General features: G+C 33.8%; 1 protein-coding gene across 2 annotated transcripts; it reads left to right on the forward strand.

Annotated features, from left to right (window-relative positions):
- Positions 1–5,629: 5,629 nt before the first annotated feature.
- LOC123194648 (phosphoinositide phosphatase SAC3-like) lies at positions 5,630–17,586 on the forward strand. Of its 2 annotated transcripts, none has more exons than XM_044607970.1 (16): positions 5,630–6,296; positions 6,582–6,786; positions 6,879–7,044; positions 7,608–7,830; positions 8,294–8,370; positions 9,292–9,479; positions 9,560–9,657; positions 10,255–10,388; positions 10,484–10,612; positions 10,824–11,184; positions 11,910–12,031; positions 12,256–12,369; positions 13,578–13,769; positions 15,854–16,030; positions 16,353–16,464; positions 16,926–17,586. In XM_044607970.1, the coding sequence occupies exons 1-16, from the start codon at positions 6,222–6,224 to the stop codon at positions 17,049–17,051; spliced, it is 2,499 nt and encodes an 832-aa protein (XP_044463905.1). In that variant the 5' UTR covers positions 5,630–6,221; the 3' UTR covers positions 17,052–17,586. The 2 variants fall into 2 exon arrangements, with proteins under 2 accessions (XP_044463905.1, XP_044463906.1); XM_044607971.1 differs by having other exon boundaries at positions 5,631–6,296; positions 6,598–6,786.
- Positions 17,587–17,791: the final 205 nt, after the last annotated feature.

The following is a 17,791-nucleotide window of genomic DNA, read 5'->3' on the forward strand; positions in this document are numbered from 1 at the left end:
TGCTAGTTTGTAAGATTAAAGGTGTAAACTGTAATGATTAAAATAATTAAATGGAGACCAAAATTTACTAGGATTAATGTCTCATACACCTTGAGTATTATAGATGTATTCTTAATTTATGAAAGAGAATACGAGCTCATTGTGAAATGATACAATGATGCTGGTTCCCAAACGAATCAAGATGATTTTATATCACAATTGAGATTTATGTTCTGTTTGAATCATTTTTTTTTCTATTGTTAGCCATTTTTCAATCCGTAGACATATATTAAACATAAAATGACTAAAATAACCTTATAATGTAACTATTAGCGTTACATGAAAGTGTCGTAGTAAGTTGTTTACTTTGTAGTTTTTTCTTTCTTTATGTCGATTTTTGCTAGAAATCTAAACATTGCTTTAGCTATGAGGATTCTAATGAACAACTATTGTGATTAGGTAAGCAATTTGTAGTTGAGAGAGTTCAATCGAATCCATCATCTAGAAGTCTAAACCTCCAGAACATAAGCCACAGTTTAGGAATGTAGGCCTGAGGTTGACAATATAGATTTGCTAGAACCTCCTTTTAAAGGAATGCGGGAGAAAGAATGTCTACTTTGTATGTGTGGAAGTGGCTATAGGGAAACTACACCTACAAATAGGTTAGGTAGTCCCATTCCTCCATCTTGGTCTTCCTCTCATTGGCCTTTTGGGCACAACAAAGAATTAGTCTATAGCATTTATCTTGTTGTAGAAATGATGCAAGAATGTAATTCTTAAGATTGAATGGGTAAGAGATCATGGTATGACAGCTCCTACAAAATTGCAACATGTAATGGAGGATGGAATGAGGGTAATGTCTTATTTCTTTACTCTTGTGCTTGATTCTATATAGCCCTTTGCAATTGTGAGTTTGCATTTCTTTTGTAGGTTTCGTTAATTAGTCGTTCCTTTTCCATGAAGTATGACTAGTGTTATTATGTGAAAGCGACTGTTTTTATAAATGAGAGCATCTTAAAGACCAAGTATCATTTGCATCCTTCATTAGAATGTATATACCAGAATTACGTTGTCATGCATTTTCTCTAACTTTAACTTGAAATAAAATTATAACACAATCAAAAATTTAAATAAAATTATTGGAATAATAAAAGGTCAAGGAGAAAGTGCCCCCTAATTTTGTGTGTAAAATGATTAAACAAATAAATTGTATAGCTTATTCTAGTCGTATGGGAAGGGCACTTGCAAAGTTTCCAAGAAATTCTTTGTATATGAGGTATTCTGTGACATTTAGGAGACATGATAGTAATGGCAGACTTGACCATGATCATTTTTTGGGCTCATGGAAATGACCTTTTATGCTTATTAACCGCATAGATTTGACTAATAAAGGTAATTAGACATACTTGCTATATAAAGGGGGATCTTCTTTGAATATTTTAACATTGAATTCACGTAAACCTATAACAATTGATGAACTCGTATTGTCACTCATTCAATTCCCTCTTTTTTTGTTGTGCAAGTGATAGGTAATCGTGTCGACATTGATGCTAAATGGTCAAGTACCGTGGGCTTATATAAGGGGCATTATTGTCATTTCATTATGTTTACATGCTTAACTATGTATTTGGACATTTTATTATTATTTGGTTTTGTTACATTGTATTTAGGATTTGGGGATTGACGTTTATGATTATTTGATGACGCCCAGCATTTGGATATAGTTATATTTATATTTGACATGTAAATGATTAATATGGAGTGATGGATGAGAAAATCAGGGAACTGATTTCTATATGAACGTAGCAAACTTAAATATAACAAAATTTTACTTACACATATCAAAATTGAACTCTTGAATAATTGATATTCATTTTCCTTTTTAATTATTACAATTCTTCGTTCTCCTAAGAACGATTCGATAAAGAGTAGGGATGATAACGGAGAGGGGTGAGGAGGGGATCTCAATCCCCGTCCCCATCCTCGTCCCCGTCCCCGTCCCCATAAGGAATATCAATCTCTGTCCTTGTTACGGGAATAAAAATGATTCCTCATCCTCTTCCCGTAAAGAAAAATCTCCTCTTCATCTCCGCAGAAAAAAAATCCCCTCCCCGTACCTGTAAAAAAAGAAATATTTTTTTTATCTTTTATACACAATACAAATATGTTAAATAATATAATTAAGTAAAATTAAAATTAAGCCGCTATTTCAAATATCACAAATATAATATATTAATTACTTTAATATATATAACAAAAACCTAAATAAATTTTAAAAACATAAATAATTTAAAACTATAAAAAATATATTAGTATTTTAAATAAATAGATTAATATAAAAGGATGGGGATAGGGATGAGAATGGGGCGAGGTGAGGAGGGAACACATGTATCCTCATCTTCGGGCCGTCCCCGATTGTTGAGATTTTTTTCATCTTCGTCCTCGTCCCTGTCTCCTTCCTCTTTTCTATCAGAGAATCCCCTCCTCATTAGGGTCGGTAATAGTCGAGATCCCTAAAGTTAGACTCAAATTATTATCCCCAATAAAGAGAAAGATTGAAATATAAATAGTAAAATAAATATAAGTTTATTTGTTTTTTAAATCAAAATATTTTGATCAATATTTCAATAAAAAGCTTAGATCAAAATATTTTAGTAGTCAATTGTGTCCTGATTTACATGACATGAACGATCATGCATGTTCTTGACCCGAACATTTGCCAATTGTCAAAGAACCTAGATAAATAATAAGCATATGAGTATGCACATTTTTATGCACAATTGTACTTAACATATGGATAATAAAATTATGGACGTGTTACGATTGTGTCTATCCTTGAGACAACTATGCAAGTCTGTCCACAACCCTATATTTAGTCCATTCTATATCAGATTTCGCACCTACAATTTTTCCAGCATTATCCTATATATTCTAAAATGTCTTTACGCTTTTGAGTGTATACAAATAAGACTTCAACATCACAGATAATACGTTACTTGTTCACGCCAACAAACATACACAAACCATTAGCAAAAATCATTTTATATATATATATATATATATATATATATATATGTATATGTATGTATGTATGTATGTATGTATGTATGTATATAGAGGCAGACCCAGTCACCTATGCAAGAAGATTTGAAGTCGTCATCCTCCGATTGACCTTCACTAGAAAACCTCTCCCACCACCTGAAAACCAAGTCAGATTTCTTTCTTTCTCCCTTGCTCTCAAATGGATAAGATTGTGATACAATAATTAGGGAAAATCCTTCCCATTAGAGGGATAATGTGCCTTTTATAATTTGTCCAACTATAATAAAGTGTATAGACATGCATTCTAAACATATTCGAACATACGGTTCTTTTTAAAAACTCTTCCATGACAAGTAATCTATTTGACTAAACGGTATCAAATAAATAGACATGTATTCTTTATATATAATCGTTCATTAACTTAAAATTTTAATTAAAATGCTACCTTTAGAGTTAATCCTTGATTAACGTCATAATAGGCCAAAACTCACAATATTTTGATTGAGTGAATGAAAAATTGAAGCTTTTGTAATTTTCCAACTTCTTTGAAAATGGAAAAGTATGTTTTGCCTTATATTTTCTTAATTCTGTTTAAAAGAGGAAGTGCATTTATGATATTTTATCTAAAAGGGAAAAAATTATCATATTCCCAATCTGTTTGTATTCAACCCCAAAAAAAAAAAAAAAAAAGGAGGATGTCTTTGCCATAATGGAAAGGCCAAAGGACTATTTCCCATCCAAGGTATGCGCATTTTGTAAGTTTCTCTCCGTCAACTTTGAAAATCACTTTTATCCACCTGTGTATGGTTAAAATTAACTGTTTTAAGGGTAAAATCATTATTTTGTTTGTATTATAAAAAATAAACTTAAATTTAATTTAATTTTCTCTCGTAAACCCTAAAAACTAATAATTTTCTTCAACCCAAGTTTTAAAAAATAGCAATTTCCTCCCTAGAGTTTTTAATTTTTCAGATTCAATTTTTTGGCGTTGTTTCTTCCTCTTCAGTGACCTCCAAGCGACGACTCTTCCTCTCTGATGCGGTCTCTTTCGGGCAGCTCTCCTGGGAGTGGTCATCGACTAAGACAACTCGTCTTCGTCTCTGGATGAACGTCTTCCTCAGAGACGAAGACAAGGTCTTCGTCGACGACGAAGATTCTTTGTTGACGAAAAGTCTTCATCGATAATCACTCTTAGGAGAGCCGTCGGAAGAAGACCAAGCCGGAGAGAAAGAGCCATCGCCTGGAGGTCGTTAAAGAGGAAGAAACGACACCGAAAAATTGAATCTGAAAACTAGAAACCCTATGGGGGAAATTCTATTTTTTAAAACTTGAGTTGGGGTGAAATTATTAATTTTTAGGGTTTAGGGAGAAAAATGATATAACTAACGGACTCAGTTAATTTTAACAGCTTATGGGTGGGTAAATGAGATTTTTAAAATTAACGGAGGAAAATTTGGGAAATACACATACTTTGGGTGGGAAACAGTGCTTTAGCCTATTGGAAAATGTTTGAGCCAATCAATGGAAAACATAGGGGTGGATTTTATTTCCAGTTTTGCCAATTCTCACCCACAAAATCTAATAGAAAAATCAACTAGCAGGGCAATGAACAGTGGGCAGCCTCTGCCAGGTAGTTTACAGGTAGTCGTGGACGCAACCGTTAGCTTCAACGACTTATGCCTCCGCCCACTGTTGCTTTTGCGAACCATGCTTACAAGTAAAAAATGCTGACTCATCTGCTAATCTCCGAATCACGCCCAACAAATCCAAAGATGTCAAAAACATTATGATAAATAGTTTACCATACTTACACACATCAAACTCCCAAATATTTATTAAAAATATTTATTTATGAAATTTTTAAGATATTCTCACAACAGAGAAAAATATTACTTTTTTATCTCTATTATTTAAAAAAAAAACTAGAGTTTAAAAGTATTATATGTACATTTTCTAGATAAATTTTTAATATATATATAATTCGATTTAAACCGTAAAATCGAACTAAGCTACTTAAAATTACACTTTAGTTTGTAAAATAGTTTAATTTGAGTTAAATTTTTTAAACTTTCTTTTTTCAATTTAGATTATGATTTAGACGATTTTTAAACTAAACCATAAACTGTATTTTTTTAAAGTACATATATATATATCTATATTTAACAGAATTTTTTATTAAATAATTAGATATATAATTTGTTTTTTTTATATATATTTTATCATTTTCATTACATGTATATTAATATTTTTTTTAATATTTATTTTACGTATTTATATTATATTATAAATAATTATAATTTAATTAAATAATTTATATTTAGAAATAAATAATTTTAATAGATTTAAACTGTAATTTAAATTATATTAAATCATATTTTTTTAATTTTATTTAGTTTAACTTGAAAATTTTGTATACTATTTTCTTTGTTTGATTAAAAAAAAACTCTTGAATGTATTAAATCTGTGTTTTGCTACATGGATGAAATGAAGGGAAGAAAATTCACGTTGGAAAAATTCAAAAGCTTGAAATTGACTAAGATTGGTCAGAAAAGAAAAATAATGATATATAAATAAAAATAAAGTAATAATAATAATAATATGTGTGGATGGAGAGGAGAAGTTGTGGTTTTCATTCGTTGGTTTGGTGGTTGTTTTTGGATCTGATAGCTTCTTCGCCTTTCTCTCTCTTTTTAAGAAAACAGAGACAAAGACAAAAACAAAAACAGCTACAACATTATACATAGCCAAATCAAATAAACAAACATAATCAATTATATATTGCTTTACTTTCTTTCCCCAACCTCCCAACATTTCTTTCTTTCTCTGCTTGATCTTTTAAACCTTCCTTTTTCGACACTTTTTGTGGAGATCACGAAGAATATAAAGGCACTGTGTTTCTTTGGCTGTGAATGGAAGGAAAGAAGGAAGGAAGGAAAGAGGCTGACTAATAGAAATATATTTTTTGAGTTGTTGAATTTTCAGTAGCGCTCGTAGCTTGTATTATTATGATTATTTGTTTGTTTTTGAGATGTTGTATTTGAAACAGCCTAGCTCTATTATATGTAAAGGCTGTGATCATTTGAGGTAAATTTATAAAGAATTCACCGACTGGTGCATGCTTTTGTGATCATTTCCCTGAGCCGGGGGCTCGGGGGAGATCTGAACTGTCAATTTTGAGATTTTTGAGAGAGTGTCCGGTGATGGCGTTATCAGAGAACGGGACCTTCTCTCGGTCACTTTGTTTGCAAAAATTCCGGCTCTACGAGACCCGATCGGTAATTTTTTTCATCATTATTTTGTTTGATCTCTTCAATTTCGGCTGCATTTGTTGCTAAATATGATTATTATGTTTGGATTTCGGATTCTGGATTGGATTTTTATATTTTTTATCTCATTTTCTAATGAGATAGTTTAATGCTGCAAAGAATTTAATTGACTTGCAAATTCGCTACTTATAGTCTTAAAAGATTTGTGAATTGAGCTGCTTGAACTTCTTTCTCATTTAGTTCGCTGTTCATATAATGGTTTTAACTAGTAAGTTCTGACCAATTTATGTTCAGATGTTTTACATGATAGGAAGAGACAAGGATAGAACTTATTGGAGAGTGCTAAAGATTGACCGGTCAGATCCTTCAGACCTAAACATCCGTGAAGATTCTACCACGTATACTGAAGGTCAGTGTTCTGAGTTGTTGAGACGGATACATGAAGGGAACTTATCGACTGGTGGTCTGAAATTTGTCACTACTTGTTATGGCATTATTGGTGAGTCGATTTTTGTTTGTGTTGTATTTTGGAATGATTGTAATTCTTAATGAGGTGCTAATGGAGTTTTTATTTCTTATTATTTTTTGTAGGGTTTGTTAAGTTTTTGGGCCCTTACTACATGCTGCTTATCACAAAAAGACGGCATATTGGTGCAATACGTGGTCATAATGTTTATGCTGTTTCCAAAACAGAGATGATTCCACTTCCGAATTCAAGTGTCCAGTGCAGTCTCACTGATTCTAGGAACGAAAGCAGGTTTACTATCCATTCTGTGTGTAAATGTACTTTGTCATGGAAACTATCAGTATTTTTCAGACATAAACGGTATTCTAGATCTTCTTTTGTTTCAAGTATTTTGTGGACGCTATAGTTTTCTATGTGATTCTATGTACTCTTTCAACCTTTTGCAAACTAGCAACTGGATTGCAATTCATGCTTCAGTTTATATCAGTTTTGTTCTGCCAACAATATTAACAGTTTTTCACTTCTTATGTATAGCAAAAGTTTATAGTGTTGAAAGGAAGTATGCATTGCCAAACCATTGTATCAATTATTACATTTCATTTGATTTTTTGAATTTACGGGCAGTATTAATAAAATTCTGCTGTTTTTGGAGGCAAACTACATGCTTGCATGTTTTAATTTGATCAGAAAAATGTGCTATTAGGATTTTTTTTGCTATTTTTAATAAATATTTTCTAGTATTTTGTCATTTTTTTATTTAATGTTGTTTTCTCTATCTGCTGTTGACGTTTTGATCTGAGGTTTCTGAGGGTTTTGTTGTTGATTTGAATATTCTGTGTTTCGTTGGTGGCTAGATACAAGAAGCTTCTGTGCATGGTGGATCTTACAAAGGACTTCTTTTTCAGCTACTCATACCATGTTATGTGTAGTCTTCAAAAGAACTTATATGATACTCAGACAGGGCAGGTCCTCTATGAAACCATGTTTGTTTGGAATGAGTTTTTGACCCGAGGAATCCGGAACCACCTCCAGAATACTATGTGGACTGTTGCATTGGTATATGGCTTCTTTAAACAGGTAAGTCATGGGTGGTGTGTTGATGATGTGACCCTCTGATAACTCATTGTAAAAATTATTAGTGCAACCAGCGCAAAACTTTTCCCTTCAGGTGGATGTTTCAAGACTTCCTTATTTGTCAGTTGTACTGGATGTTATTGGCCAATCGTTAATTGATTTCTGTAATTTCGGAATGTTATGCTGTATATATAAACCATAATTCTCAATATCGTTTTAACTGAACAAGGAGAATTTCATTAATCTTGTCTTTCATATCTATTTTAGAATGCTGGTTTATAGGCATATACTTTTACTTTAAAAGTTTCGTTTGTTAGACAATGATTGATTTACGGTGTGGTCAGTTTACCTGAATCACTAATGAGCTCTAAAACATACTGGTTTTTCTTTATTTGGAATTTAATTTTATGTTTCCAGGCATCATTTTTTGATGTTTTACTTATGGTTTCATGCTACATGAATGTAGGACACACTTTCTGTATCTGGACGCGATTTCAAACTTACCCTTATTGCAAGACGTTCACGACATTATGCTGGTACTAGGTATGATTATACATGCACTTGGAAAGTTTGCAAGGATATATATTTCTTAATTGTTTGCCTAGGTTGAAAATCAACAAGGTTGTGAGAATTTGAGCTGTTTTACTGTTATTTATTTTTGTGATAGGAAATTAAAGCTATGTGTTACAGTTTGAAGCTTTAACTATGGTGCCATTGCTAAGTAAATGTCATTTATGTCTTTAAAGTATTTATCAGGGGCCTATTGGTGTTAGATTGCTTGCACATGCTCACACACTCTCAACACACACACACACACACACACACACACACACACACACACACACACACACACACACACGTATGAAAAACGGTGATCTATTGGTTGTGATTGTGTTAGGATCCCAAGTGCAAGGTATGAGACTTGGATCCCACATTGGAAAGTATGAACAACTAATGTGGGGTTTATATGGTCTTGGGTTCTCCTATCTCAATAGCTAGCTTTTGAGGTGTGGTTCTCTTAAAATTCGTATCATTTGGTATCAGAGTCATCACCATGTCTCTCAGTTGCAATCGTGCGGCACGGGTGGTGACGCCGGCATTGCAGTGTTCGCCCGGGGCTAGCAGGGAGCTAGCGCACAGCCAGCCCGTGTGGGCGCCGGGGCTGCGGAGCGTGGTGGTATGTTAGGATCCCAAGTGCAAGGTATGAGACTTGGATCCCACATTAGAAAGTATGGGCAACTAGTGTGGGGTTTATATGACCTTGGGCTCTCCCATCTCAATAGCTAGCTTTTGAGGTGTGGTTCTCCTAAGGTTCGTATCAGATTGTTACTTATAAAAAGCTAATATGGTTAGAGATCAAGATTTTGTAAGTTCTTATATTTTCTAAAGCATCACATTCTCTAATAATATGTATCTTTGATGTCTGTGTAAGTTAACTTTATAGTTTTTTATCTCATCATTTAGGTATTTGAAACGAGGTGTGAATGAGAAAGGTAGAGTAGCTAATGATGTTGAGACAGAGCAGATTGTGTTTGAAGATGTTCCTGAAGGCTTTCCAGTGCAAATAAGTTCTGTTGTCCAGAACCGTGGTTCCATCCCGCTTTTTTGGTCACAGGAAACCTCACGTTTGAATATTAAACCAGATATTATATGTATGTTGCTGCAGTAGTCATGTTACTTAAGGTAATGTCATACATATTTCTTTGGAATACTAACTTATTATTCCTTGCAGTGTCAAAGAAGGACCAAAATTATGAAGCCACCAGACTTCATTTCAAAAATCTTGTGAAGAGATATGGAAACCCTATTATTATTTTGAATTTGATTAAGGTAATTTGCTTAAATATAGCATGATGGATTTTTTCCTTCTTGATTTTCATAACTATCACCATTTTCCTCATCTTTACATTATCATATTGAATAGGCCCTGTATTTCATCTTTATTGCTATGGTGTACTGGTTTAACAGCTGGATGATATGTTCATTTATGATAGTATATGGACATATCTTGTTATGAGAGCTGATCCCTGATTTCAATAAGTATATTTTAGACCATGGGCAAAGAAAGGTTTATTATTTTTCATTATGCTGTAGTCATTTTGATTCCAACACCAGTAATACTGTCATTTGCATTTATTATGTTGGCATTGGTATTATTATTATTGTTATACATGGAAACATCCTTCTAAATTAATAATTGTGTTCAAAAAAACTCTTTTAAAATGACTATATGAACACCATGATGTAGAATTAAAAATGAGTTGGGTATTGTATACAGTGAAAGATCTTCAAATTATTCTGTTACCGGCAGAAAATGAGGGGATCACATGGCTCCTTCAATTTGTGTGAATGTGATTCAGAATTTGGATCATTTTGTCTTTCTTTAATACTCTTTTGCTTATCATCTCACCTTTCTGCTATTAACAGACACAAGAGAAGAAGCCTCGTGAATCAATTCTTCGTCAAGAGTTTGCTAATGCAATTGATTTTATTAACAAAGATTCATCAGAGGAAAATCGCCTGAGGTTTCTTCATTGGGATTTACATAAACATTCCCGAAGGTACATAAGCTTAATTGTTATAGCTTTACACTCCCTTCCCCCAGTGATGCCCTTCGAAGATTTATTCTTACTGCATATAAATTTTCTCTTCCCAGCAATGCAACAAATGCCTTGCTAATTTTGGGAAAAGTGGCTACATTTGCGCTGACATTAACAGGGTTCTTTTATTGTCGAGTAATGCCAGCCCTGAGGCCAGATGAATGCATAAACTGGCCTTCTTCCAAGTAAGTTCATAACATTTCAGCACCCTCTAGGGTCATTTATTAATTTTTGGTCTGTATGAATTGTTCTGGAGTTTTGGTTGGTTGTTTAGTGATATGGTTTATTAGCCAGTCACTTTTTAGCAACTTCTTCTGACCTTGTTACTAATTTTCTATTTTTTTTTTTCTAATTATGGTTTGATAGCAGCTAAGTTGGTGTTCAAATTGGATGCAGGAATGTGGACAATGGCAGCTTCTCTCAGAATATTTGTGAAATTGATAATGAAGATGCACACAGCTTAGGGAGGAATCATAGTGTTGGTAATGGTGTTGCTAATGGAGACCATCCTATTAAGTCTCCCAAGTTACAGAGGGGTGTGCTGAGGACCAATTGCATAGACTGCCTGGACCGTACAAATGTTGCTCAGTATGCATATGGGCTGGCTGCTCTTGGAAAACAGCTTCACACTCTAGGGGTTATAGATACCCCAAAGATTGACCTGGGTGCTCCATTGGCAGATGATTTGATGGGGTTTTATGAAAGAATGGGTGACACACTTGCACACCAATATGGTGGCTCGGCAGCTCACAATAAGGTATTTCTAAATTATGATGGTGCTTCAAAAAATTTACATTTTTTTTTTCAAATAGAGTCGTATGTTATATCTTGGGTATATTCGGTTTTCCTTTTTCCATAATGAGAAGTCACCTAACATAAATTTGAATGAATAAGTGACAGGAGTACCTTTCCAATTTTGAGATTATATTAATCGATATAGAAATTCTTACATCAAAGCAAAAATTTCTGGCCTGGAATGAAGTGAGCCCATGCTAGATCTCACCAATTCTGAGTCCCCAAATTTGTTAATTAAAGTGATAAAAAATTTTCCAAGTTGTATAAGCTACTCTGATTGGAGTTTGACTAATAATGTAAGGAAAAACGCAGTGGTGGTTTTAAGCGCTAGTGTAGCAAAGAGACATACAAATATCTCATTCATTAATTGTAAAGAGATGTGGTAACTGTTGCTATCAATCAGTAGCTTCCCAAGGTTTATTCTTTATCTCATTCGCGCTCCAACTCTCTCTGCAGTGTGCAGATAATTGCAAGCAATTTTCTGGTTTTACATGTTCTCTAAATGTTTTAAAACTTTAATTGCATTCAGTAGCCATGGGGATTTGATGATGGACCTTGGGAATTTGATTAGATAATTATTGTCCATGTGTTTGTGAATCTTCACATTAACACTCTTGTTTAATCTAGCTGTCAAAGATATAATATGTGATCATCTATTTATTAATTGTCCCATTTTGTTATTCACAGATATTCTCGGAGAGACGGGGTCAGTGGAAAGCGGCTACCCAGTCCCAGGAGTTCTTCAGAACTCTTCAACGGTATTATAGCAACGCATACATGGATGCCGAGAAACAAGATGCAATTAATGTGTAAGCAAGTTGTGTTTTCTGTACTGCTTAGCCTGCTTTCCTTTCAGGGAAATGTAGGGATGTCTTCAATAACTTATCTTTTTACATGTGCATCTGACTTTCTAAGTTAACCCATCCACTTATGACTTTCATGTGTTTGAGAAATAGCAGGACTTTGTTGTGTGGTATTGTTTAATTATGCATTCTGTTTCTTCTTTCTATATTTGTTTTATTTCTTTTTGTAGATTTCTGGGCCACTTCCGGCCACAACAGGGTAAACCTGCACTCTGGGAGCTGGATTCAGACCAGCATTATAGTATGGGAAGAAGTGGGCAAACAAATGTTGATGATGATGGAAGGTTAGCTGACCATAAAAAGCCATTCACTTTTCAATTACGTTTTGTCAAGGTGTAATAAAGGAAAAATGCTAATCTTAACTGCTCATTGCTTGCTTATTCCTGGAAAAAATGTCATTCGGAACTCAAACTACATTCAATTCCTTTAAATTTCATTGTCCTATATTCTCGAATTGGGCCTGTTAACTATAAGTTGTACCTCCCATATATTTTTTACTTGTGAAGATGGGAGGTCTAATGTGTAATTGGTGAAACTTAGAGCTTCAGTTGATAGTAATGGTGTTATAATGGTATTTAGGTTTTAACCTGCTCCTTCACAGACGGTGGGTTTTAATCAACTGGCTTTTTCAAGTCAAGCAAACACAAATAAAGTTTAAGTAAGTACAGGAGGATTTGGACAGAAGGCATCTAGGTCAAACTGGCTTTTTATATTATGTTGGGTAATCATAACCTATACTTTTTAAACTAATAAGTAAGGATTTAATTACAGTATTCATTCTCTAACTTGATGGAACACTAATGTGGTATCAGTTGTTAATTTTCACCATCTGGAAATTTTAGAAATCTTAGTCTCTATTTGTTTTAGTGTGAGAGACATTAGTTTGAAGAGTTTAGGATGCTAAAGCTTTGAAGTTCCCATATGTTTCTTGAATTTTTTTGAAAAAATTTGTTCAGCATGGAAGAGTCTACAGTCTATCCATCTTGCTGGTGGTTGATTGTGACTTTAATGCATCTCATCAGCTTTAGACACCTACTAATATTTCTTGAGAAATTTTTTTACCAAAACAAAAGAATTGAAGTATTGCATTCCTTAAGTCATGGTAGTCAATAAGTGGTTTTTTACGTGGTGCTTAGTTTTCGATCATTTGGCAGAAACCTTGCAATCTACATTTCACTGACTTGAGGTATGTGGTGGCTTGGTGAGGGGTTTTTTTTGCTCATTATTAGAGCTTAAGCTTTTCAGGCTTGGTAGTAATTTAACATAGTACCAATCAAATCTAGTACATTATCGAATTTGCGGTTCTGTAGTTGTGGTTTAATCGTCTCGCATAAGGGAGCATGTTGGAAACTTTTGTTTTTAGCAGTAACTAGATACCATATTTTTAGAGGCCACTGTTTTGTATTATTTTTGCTTTAGTGTGAGCTAAGCATATCGTCGTTTGAATTTTTCACTGTAGTGTATCTGTTTGTGATTATATATGTATTTTCAGGTCACTTTTCAAGAGATCGTTTTCAGATGGAAACATACTTGGTGAAACTGGATCACCCATGTCTGCCACGAATGTCAAGCAGGAGAAAGTTTGCCGTTCGGGTTTTCCCAATCAATTGCAGGGAGGAAGCAATGGTCTTTTAGAGTCATCTCCTGAGATATCAACCTCTGAAAGTGATATGGCATTTTCAAGGTCAGCATAGTCCTCTTTGCTTTGTTGAATAATTTAAGTCCTTATCACTTATTGTTTTTGCACCTACAAAAATTGATACTCACATTTTGTGCCACTAGGAATTGAAATCTAGGTAGTTTTCCTAGTTGTAAGGGTGGGCTCAAGCTAAGCTAGCTTGAGCTCAATTACCAGCTCGGCTTGAATAAGCTCAAAATGAGGTTGACTTAGGCAAGCTCGAGTTCAACTTGGGGATGTTTAGTTTGCTAAGCTCATAAGCTTGGAAAAGCATTTAATTCAACTAAAACAGCATCGTTTTGACCAATATACATCAAAAAGATGTCATTTTGATTGATTTTGGCTTTACTACAATAACAAGCCGAGCTCGACTCGATATTGTAGTCAAACTCGAGTTAGATTCCCTACAGACAAGGCCAAACTCGAACTTGTTGAAGAAGAGCTCCTTGAACTTGAGTTGGCGGAAATTGGAGCTTGGCTTGAATTGAATCCACCCCTACTTGACTGTAGGGTTGGATTTGAGCTAAGCTCAAAGTCAACTTTAATAGAGCCAAGCTCGAGCTTACCGAACTCACCTCAAAGGCATTCGAGTTTGACTCATTTGATAGAAGTCAAGCTCGAGCTCGAATTGAGCTTTGACCTCGGTTCGATAACAAAACAATATTATTTTGATGCATATTGGTTAAAACGATGTTATTTTAATCAATTTATATCAAATTTTTCATGTTTGCAAACTTTATGAGCAGAACACTCATAAAGCTCAAGCTTGAGCTCAAAAATATTAAATTTTTAAGTTCGAACTTGAGCTCACTTAAGCCTAGCTTATTTTGGATTTGTTGAAACCGAATTTGAATTCGAGCTCAAACAAACTCAGTTTGAATCCAATCTTACTTGGCTGTATTTTTAGAGCTTTAAATTTAGTTATGTCAAGTTTAGCTATTATGTATCTATTTATTTATTACTATTTTTATTTTTCTATGAGCATTGTTTCAAACCAATTATGGCTTATTAGGATAAATAGAAAAAACTATACCATGTGTTGATCAAGTCTTTGCCTTCTATAATTTCATATATGCTTGGTCAGCCTTTTGTTTTCTGATCTTATTAATTAGTAACACAAGACAAGTGTTGATGGGTTTGTGATCTCGTTCACAAAGACAAATAGAAGTTGATATCGGTTAACTAGACAAAAAGGATAACCAAGAAAACTATGCAAGTTACACCAAATTCTTAAGAAAGCAAATATGAAATTTTATTGAATAATTGATTTATTGATGAACGAATTATTGAATTACAAAGACTCTTGTAATTTATAGGGTTACTTTACTCAACTAGAGTAGGAAAATTTAAATACATTAGGAAAATGAGTTAAACTAGAATTAGAAATTTTAAATAATTCCAAATTCTAGAAATTTGGACTCTAGGAAATAAACTTTAATAGACTTGAATTGAAGTTTCCTAAACAATGGAATCCTAAAAACTCTTTATTTTTATATTAAAATAGGACTTTTTAAAGACATTAATTAAGTCCATAAAAAAAGGAAATTGATTTTAAATAAAATACTCTAAAAACTAATAGGAAACTTGAATTAAAACTCTTAACTAAAATTATCCTACACGGTTTAGGAATTTCACATGCACGCAGCTCCACATCATCACATCATATCACCTTGCCTCGTCTCGTCATGCCTCTTTGCCGCATCATCACGTCACATAAGCTATGTCGTCCATATCATCCACTCTTTCTCCCTTTTGTCATGAGTCTTCAATGTCATCAATATCTTCCACCCTCTTGCTATGGTTCTTTCTTGTCTTCATTTGCCTTTTTCGCCTAACCTCTCTTATTTTGGATCTTTGTTTAACGTCTTTTCTCTTCATGTCTTAGCCTTATTTTTCCTCTACAAGTTGAAGGCTTTGGTCCCCCATTAATTAGTCAATTAAATAAATTGAGGAATTAATTGTTGCATCATGCCACTGCTTATTGCAATGAATTGTAGAAAAAGTTTATTTTATGCTACATGCCAATGTTTCAGACAGTTTCTCGTTGATGTGACTGGCAAATTAGCTATTAATTTTACTTCTTTGTGTAGGTATACTCCCTCGATGCCTCGCAAGCAGCTGTTTGGAGAAATGCAAAGAGACCGATACCTTGAAAGTGATCATATATACTTCTCTGAAAATGGAGATGCATCCAGCTTCTCAAACTTTGTTGATCTGGACTGGCTATCATCCTCTGGAAATTCATGTGAGGAAGATCCATATGAAAGGTATTTAACGTCCTAACTCTTTTGTTCATTATCCTTTCGTTTTTCCCCTTTTTTCTGTTCTTTTGGTGGTAGATTTAATTTGTAGAAAAATATGCCTGTTAATCTATAGACTTTTTCAATTAAATTCAGGGTCTAACCGACTTATTCAGTTAAAATTCACTGAGAAAATTAGGGCACAGTAAATGGATTATTTTTCAGTAAAGAGTTTATCTAATGGTTCCATCTCGTGAAGTTGGCTAACTATGTACTAGGGATAACTGGTTCTTGTGTGATCTTAACGTGAAAAATAATACGTTTTCCTCTTTTTCATAAATATTTGAAGGTCATCAATGCTTACAAGCTCACCAATTGCTGGGCTATCATTAGAGAATGTTGTCAATGGAGTAATTGGAGATTCTACCCCTTCCACTAGTGAATGCGGATCCAGCATAAAGGTTAGTTCCTCCTATGCAATGCGAGGTGAATTTTTCTTGTCAAGCATACTTGCTGGTTACTCCATAATCACACTATCTAGATATCGATCTTTCTTTGATTCACTTGCCAGCTGTCGTGCTGCAGGACAGTGTGACATGCACGGAAGCAACCATTTGCCCATTGCATCAATTTTTATTTGGATATCTACTAAATTATGCTAAGAAAGAATAATTGCATATATGTCTAAATTCATAATCCGTTAGTTCAAAATTTGTGTTCGGATGTGGTTTTTTCCCCCAAGGGAGATGTTTTCTCTTGATTTTGTTTTGATGGTCAAAATATCTACAGAAAATTACTGAAAAATAAATACTTAAAAATTTTAGACAAGAGTGGTTGGTGAAAAGTTGAATTTATGTTGGAAAATGGTTGATATTGTGTTAATTATACCCTGATATCTATCTATCTATGTTATGTTGTGTAGGGAAGGGAGCAGACTGGAACAGAAATAGAGCTATGCTACGTGGATGCTGAGGATTCCAATGTTCTTGAAGACTATTCCGATAGCTTCGTCCATTGGGTAACCTATGGAGAGACGCTCTGCCATTGAAGTGGGACTCATATATTTCCCTGGATTTAATCATTCAACTCAAGACGATCCAAATCAGCCAACTCATCAATGCATAACAAAAATCATTGGATCAAGGAGAAACAAAGCAGCAGTAGGGTTGCAGTCTTGGTAATCCTTCAATCCTGTGTTTTTTACAATTCGCAGAATTGATTCCATCTGAACCAGAGCCGGTAACAAATTAGGGTAAAAGAGTAAATAGCAGCAGCAGCAGCAGTAAAAATTCTTTTTGGAGCTCATGACTTTGTTATTCCATGTGTTTATGGTCAATTTGAATCTTGTAAATATATAAGTACTTGGCTCTATGAGAGCTCCAGTTTTAGAGTTTAAGGTAATTAATTCTTTATTTGTTTGTTCATGTTTATTTTATTAGTGGTCCGAGGTGAATTACTAACATTCAAGTTAAAACATATTTTGGAAGAAAGGCCAACAACAACATTAGGACTGATGTTGTTACTAATTTAGTGTCTGTTCTCCTTATTCGATGCTCCTTTTCATGGAATTACTTTGATGTCTACTTCGAAATATCTCAATGCATGTGTTGTGGTATGACTGATTTTAGCAGAACAAATTTTCGACGGTACCAATGTGATAATGGGTTAGTATCGATTCTGATTATTTTGAATTATAGAGAATTTATCCGGATTTGGTTCTGGAGTGATATTATTTATTATATTAATTAAAAATAAGATATATTTATTTTAAAAAATTAATAAATAAAT

Source organism: Mangifera indica, chromosome 13 (assembly GCF_011075055.1).
Source record: "Mangifera indica cultivar Alphonso chromosome 13, CATAS_Mindica_2.1, whole genome shotgun sequence".
Taxonomy (NCBI): domain Eukaryota; kingdom Viridiplantae; phylum Streptophyta; class Magnoliopsida; order Sapindales; family Anacardiaceae; genus Mangifera; species Mangifera indica.

What these genes read in the sequence shown, in the direction of transcription:
- LOC123194648 (XM_044607970.1), top strand. Translation starts at nt 6,222, where the DNA reads ATGGCGTTATCAGAGAACGGGACCTTCTCTCGGTCACTTTGTTTGCAA. An exon ending in TACTTGTTATGGCATTATTG is followed by an intron (nt 6,787 to 6,878) that starts GTGAGTCGATTT and finishes TATTTTTTGTAG; the next exon opens with GGTTTGTTAAGTTTTTGGGC. An exon ending in AATGCGGATCCAGCATAAAG is followed by an intron (nt 16,465 to 16,925) that starts GTTAGTTCCTCC and finishes TATGTTGTGTAG; the next exon opens with GGAAGGGAGCAGACTGGAAC.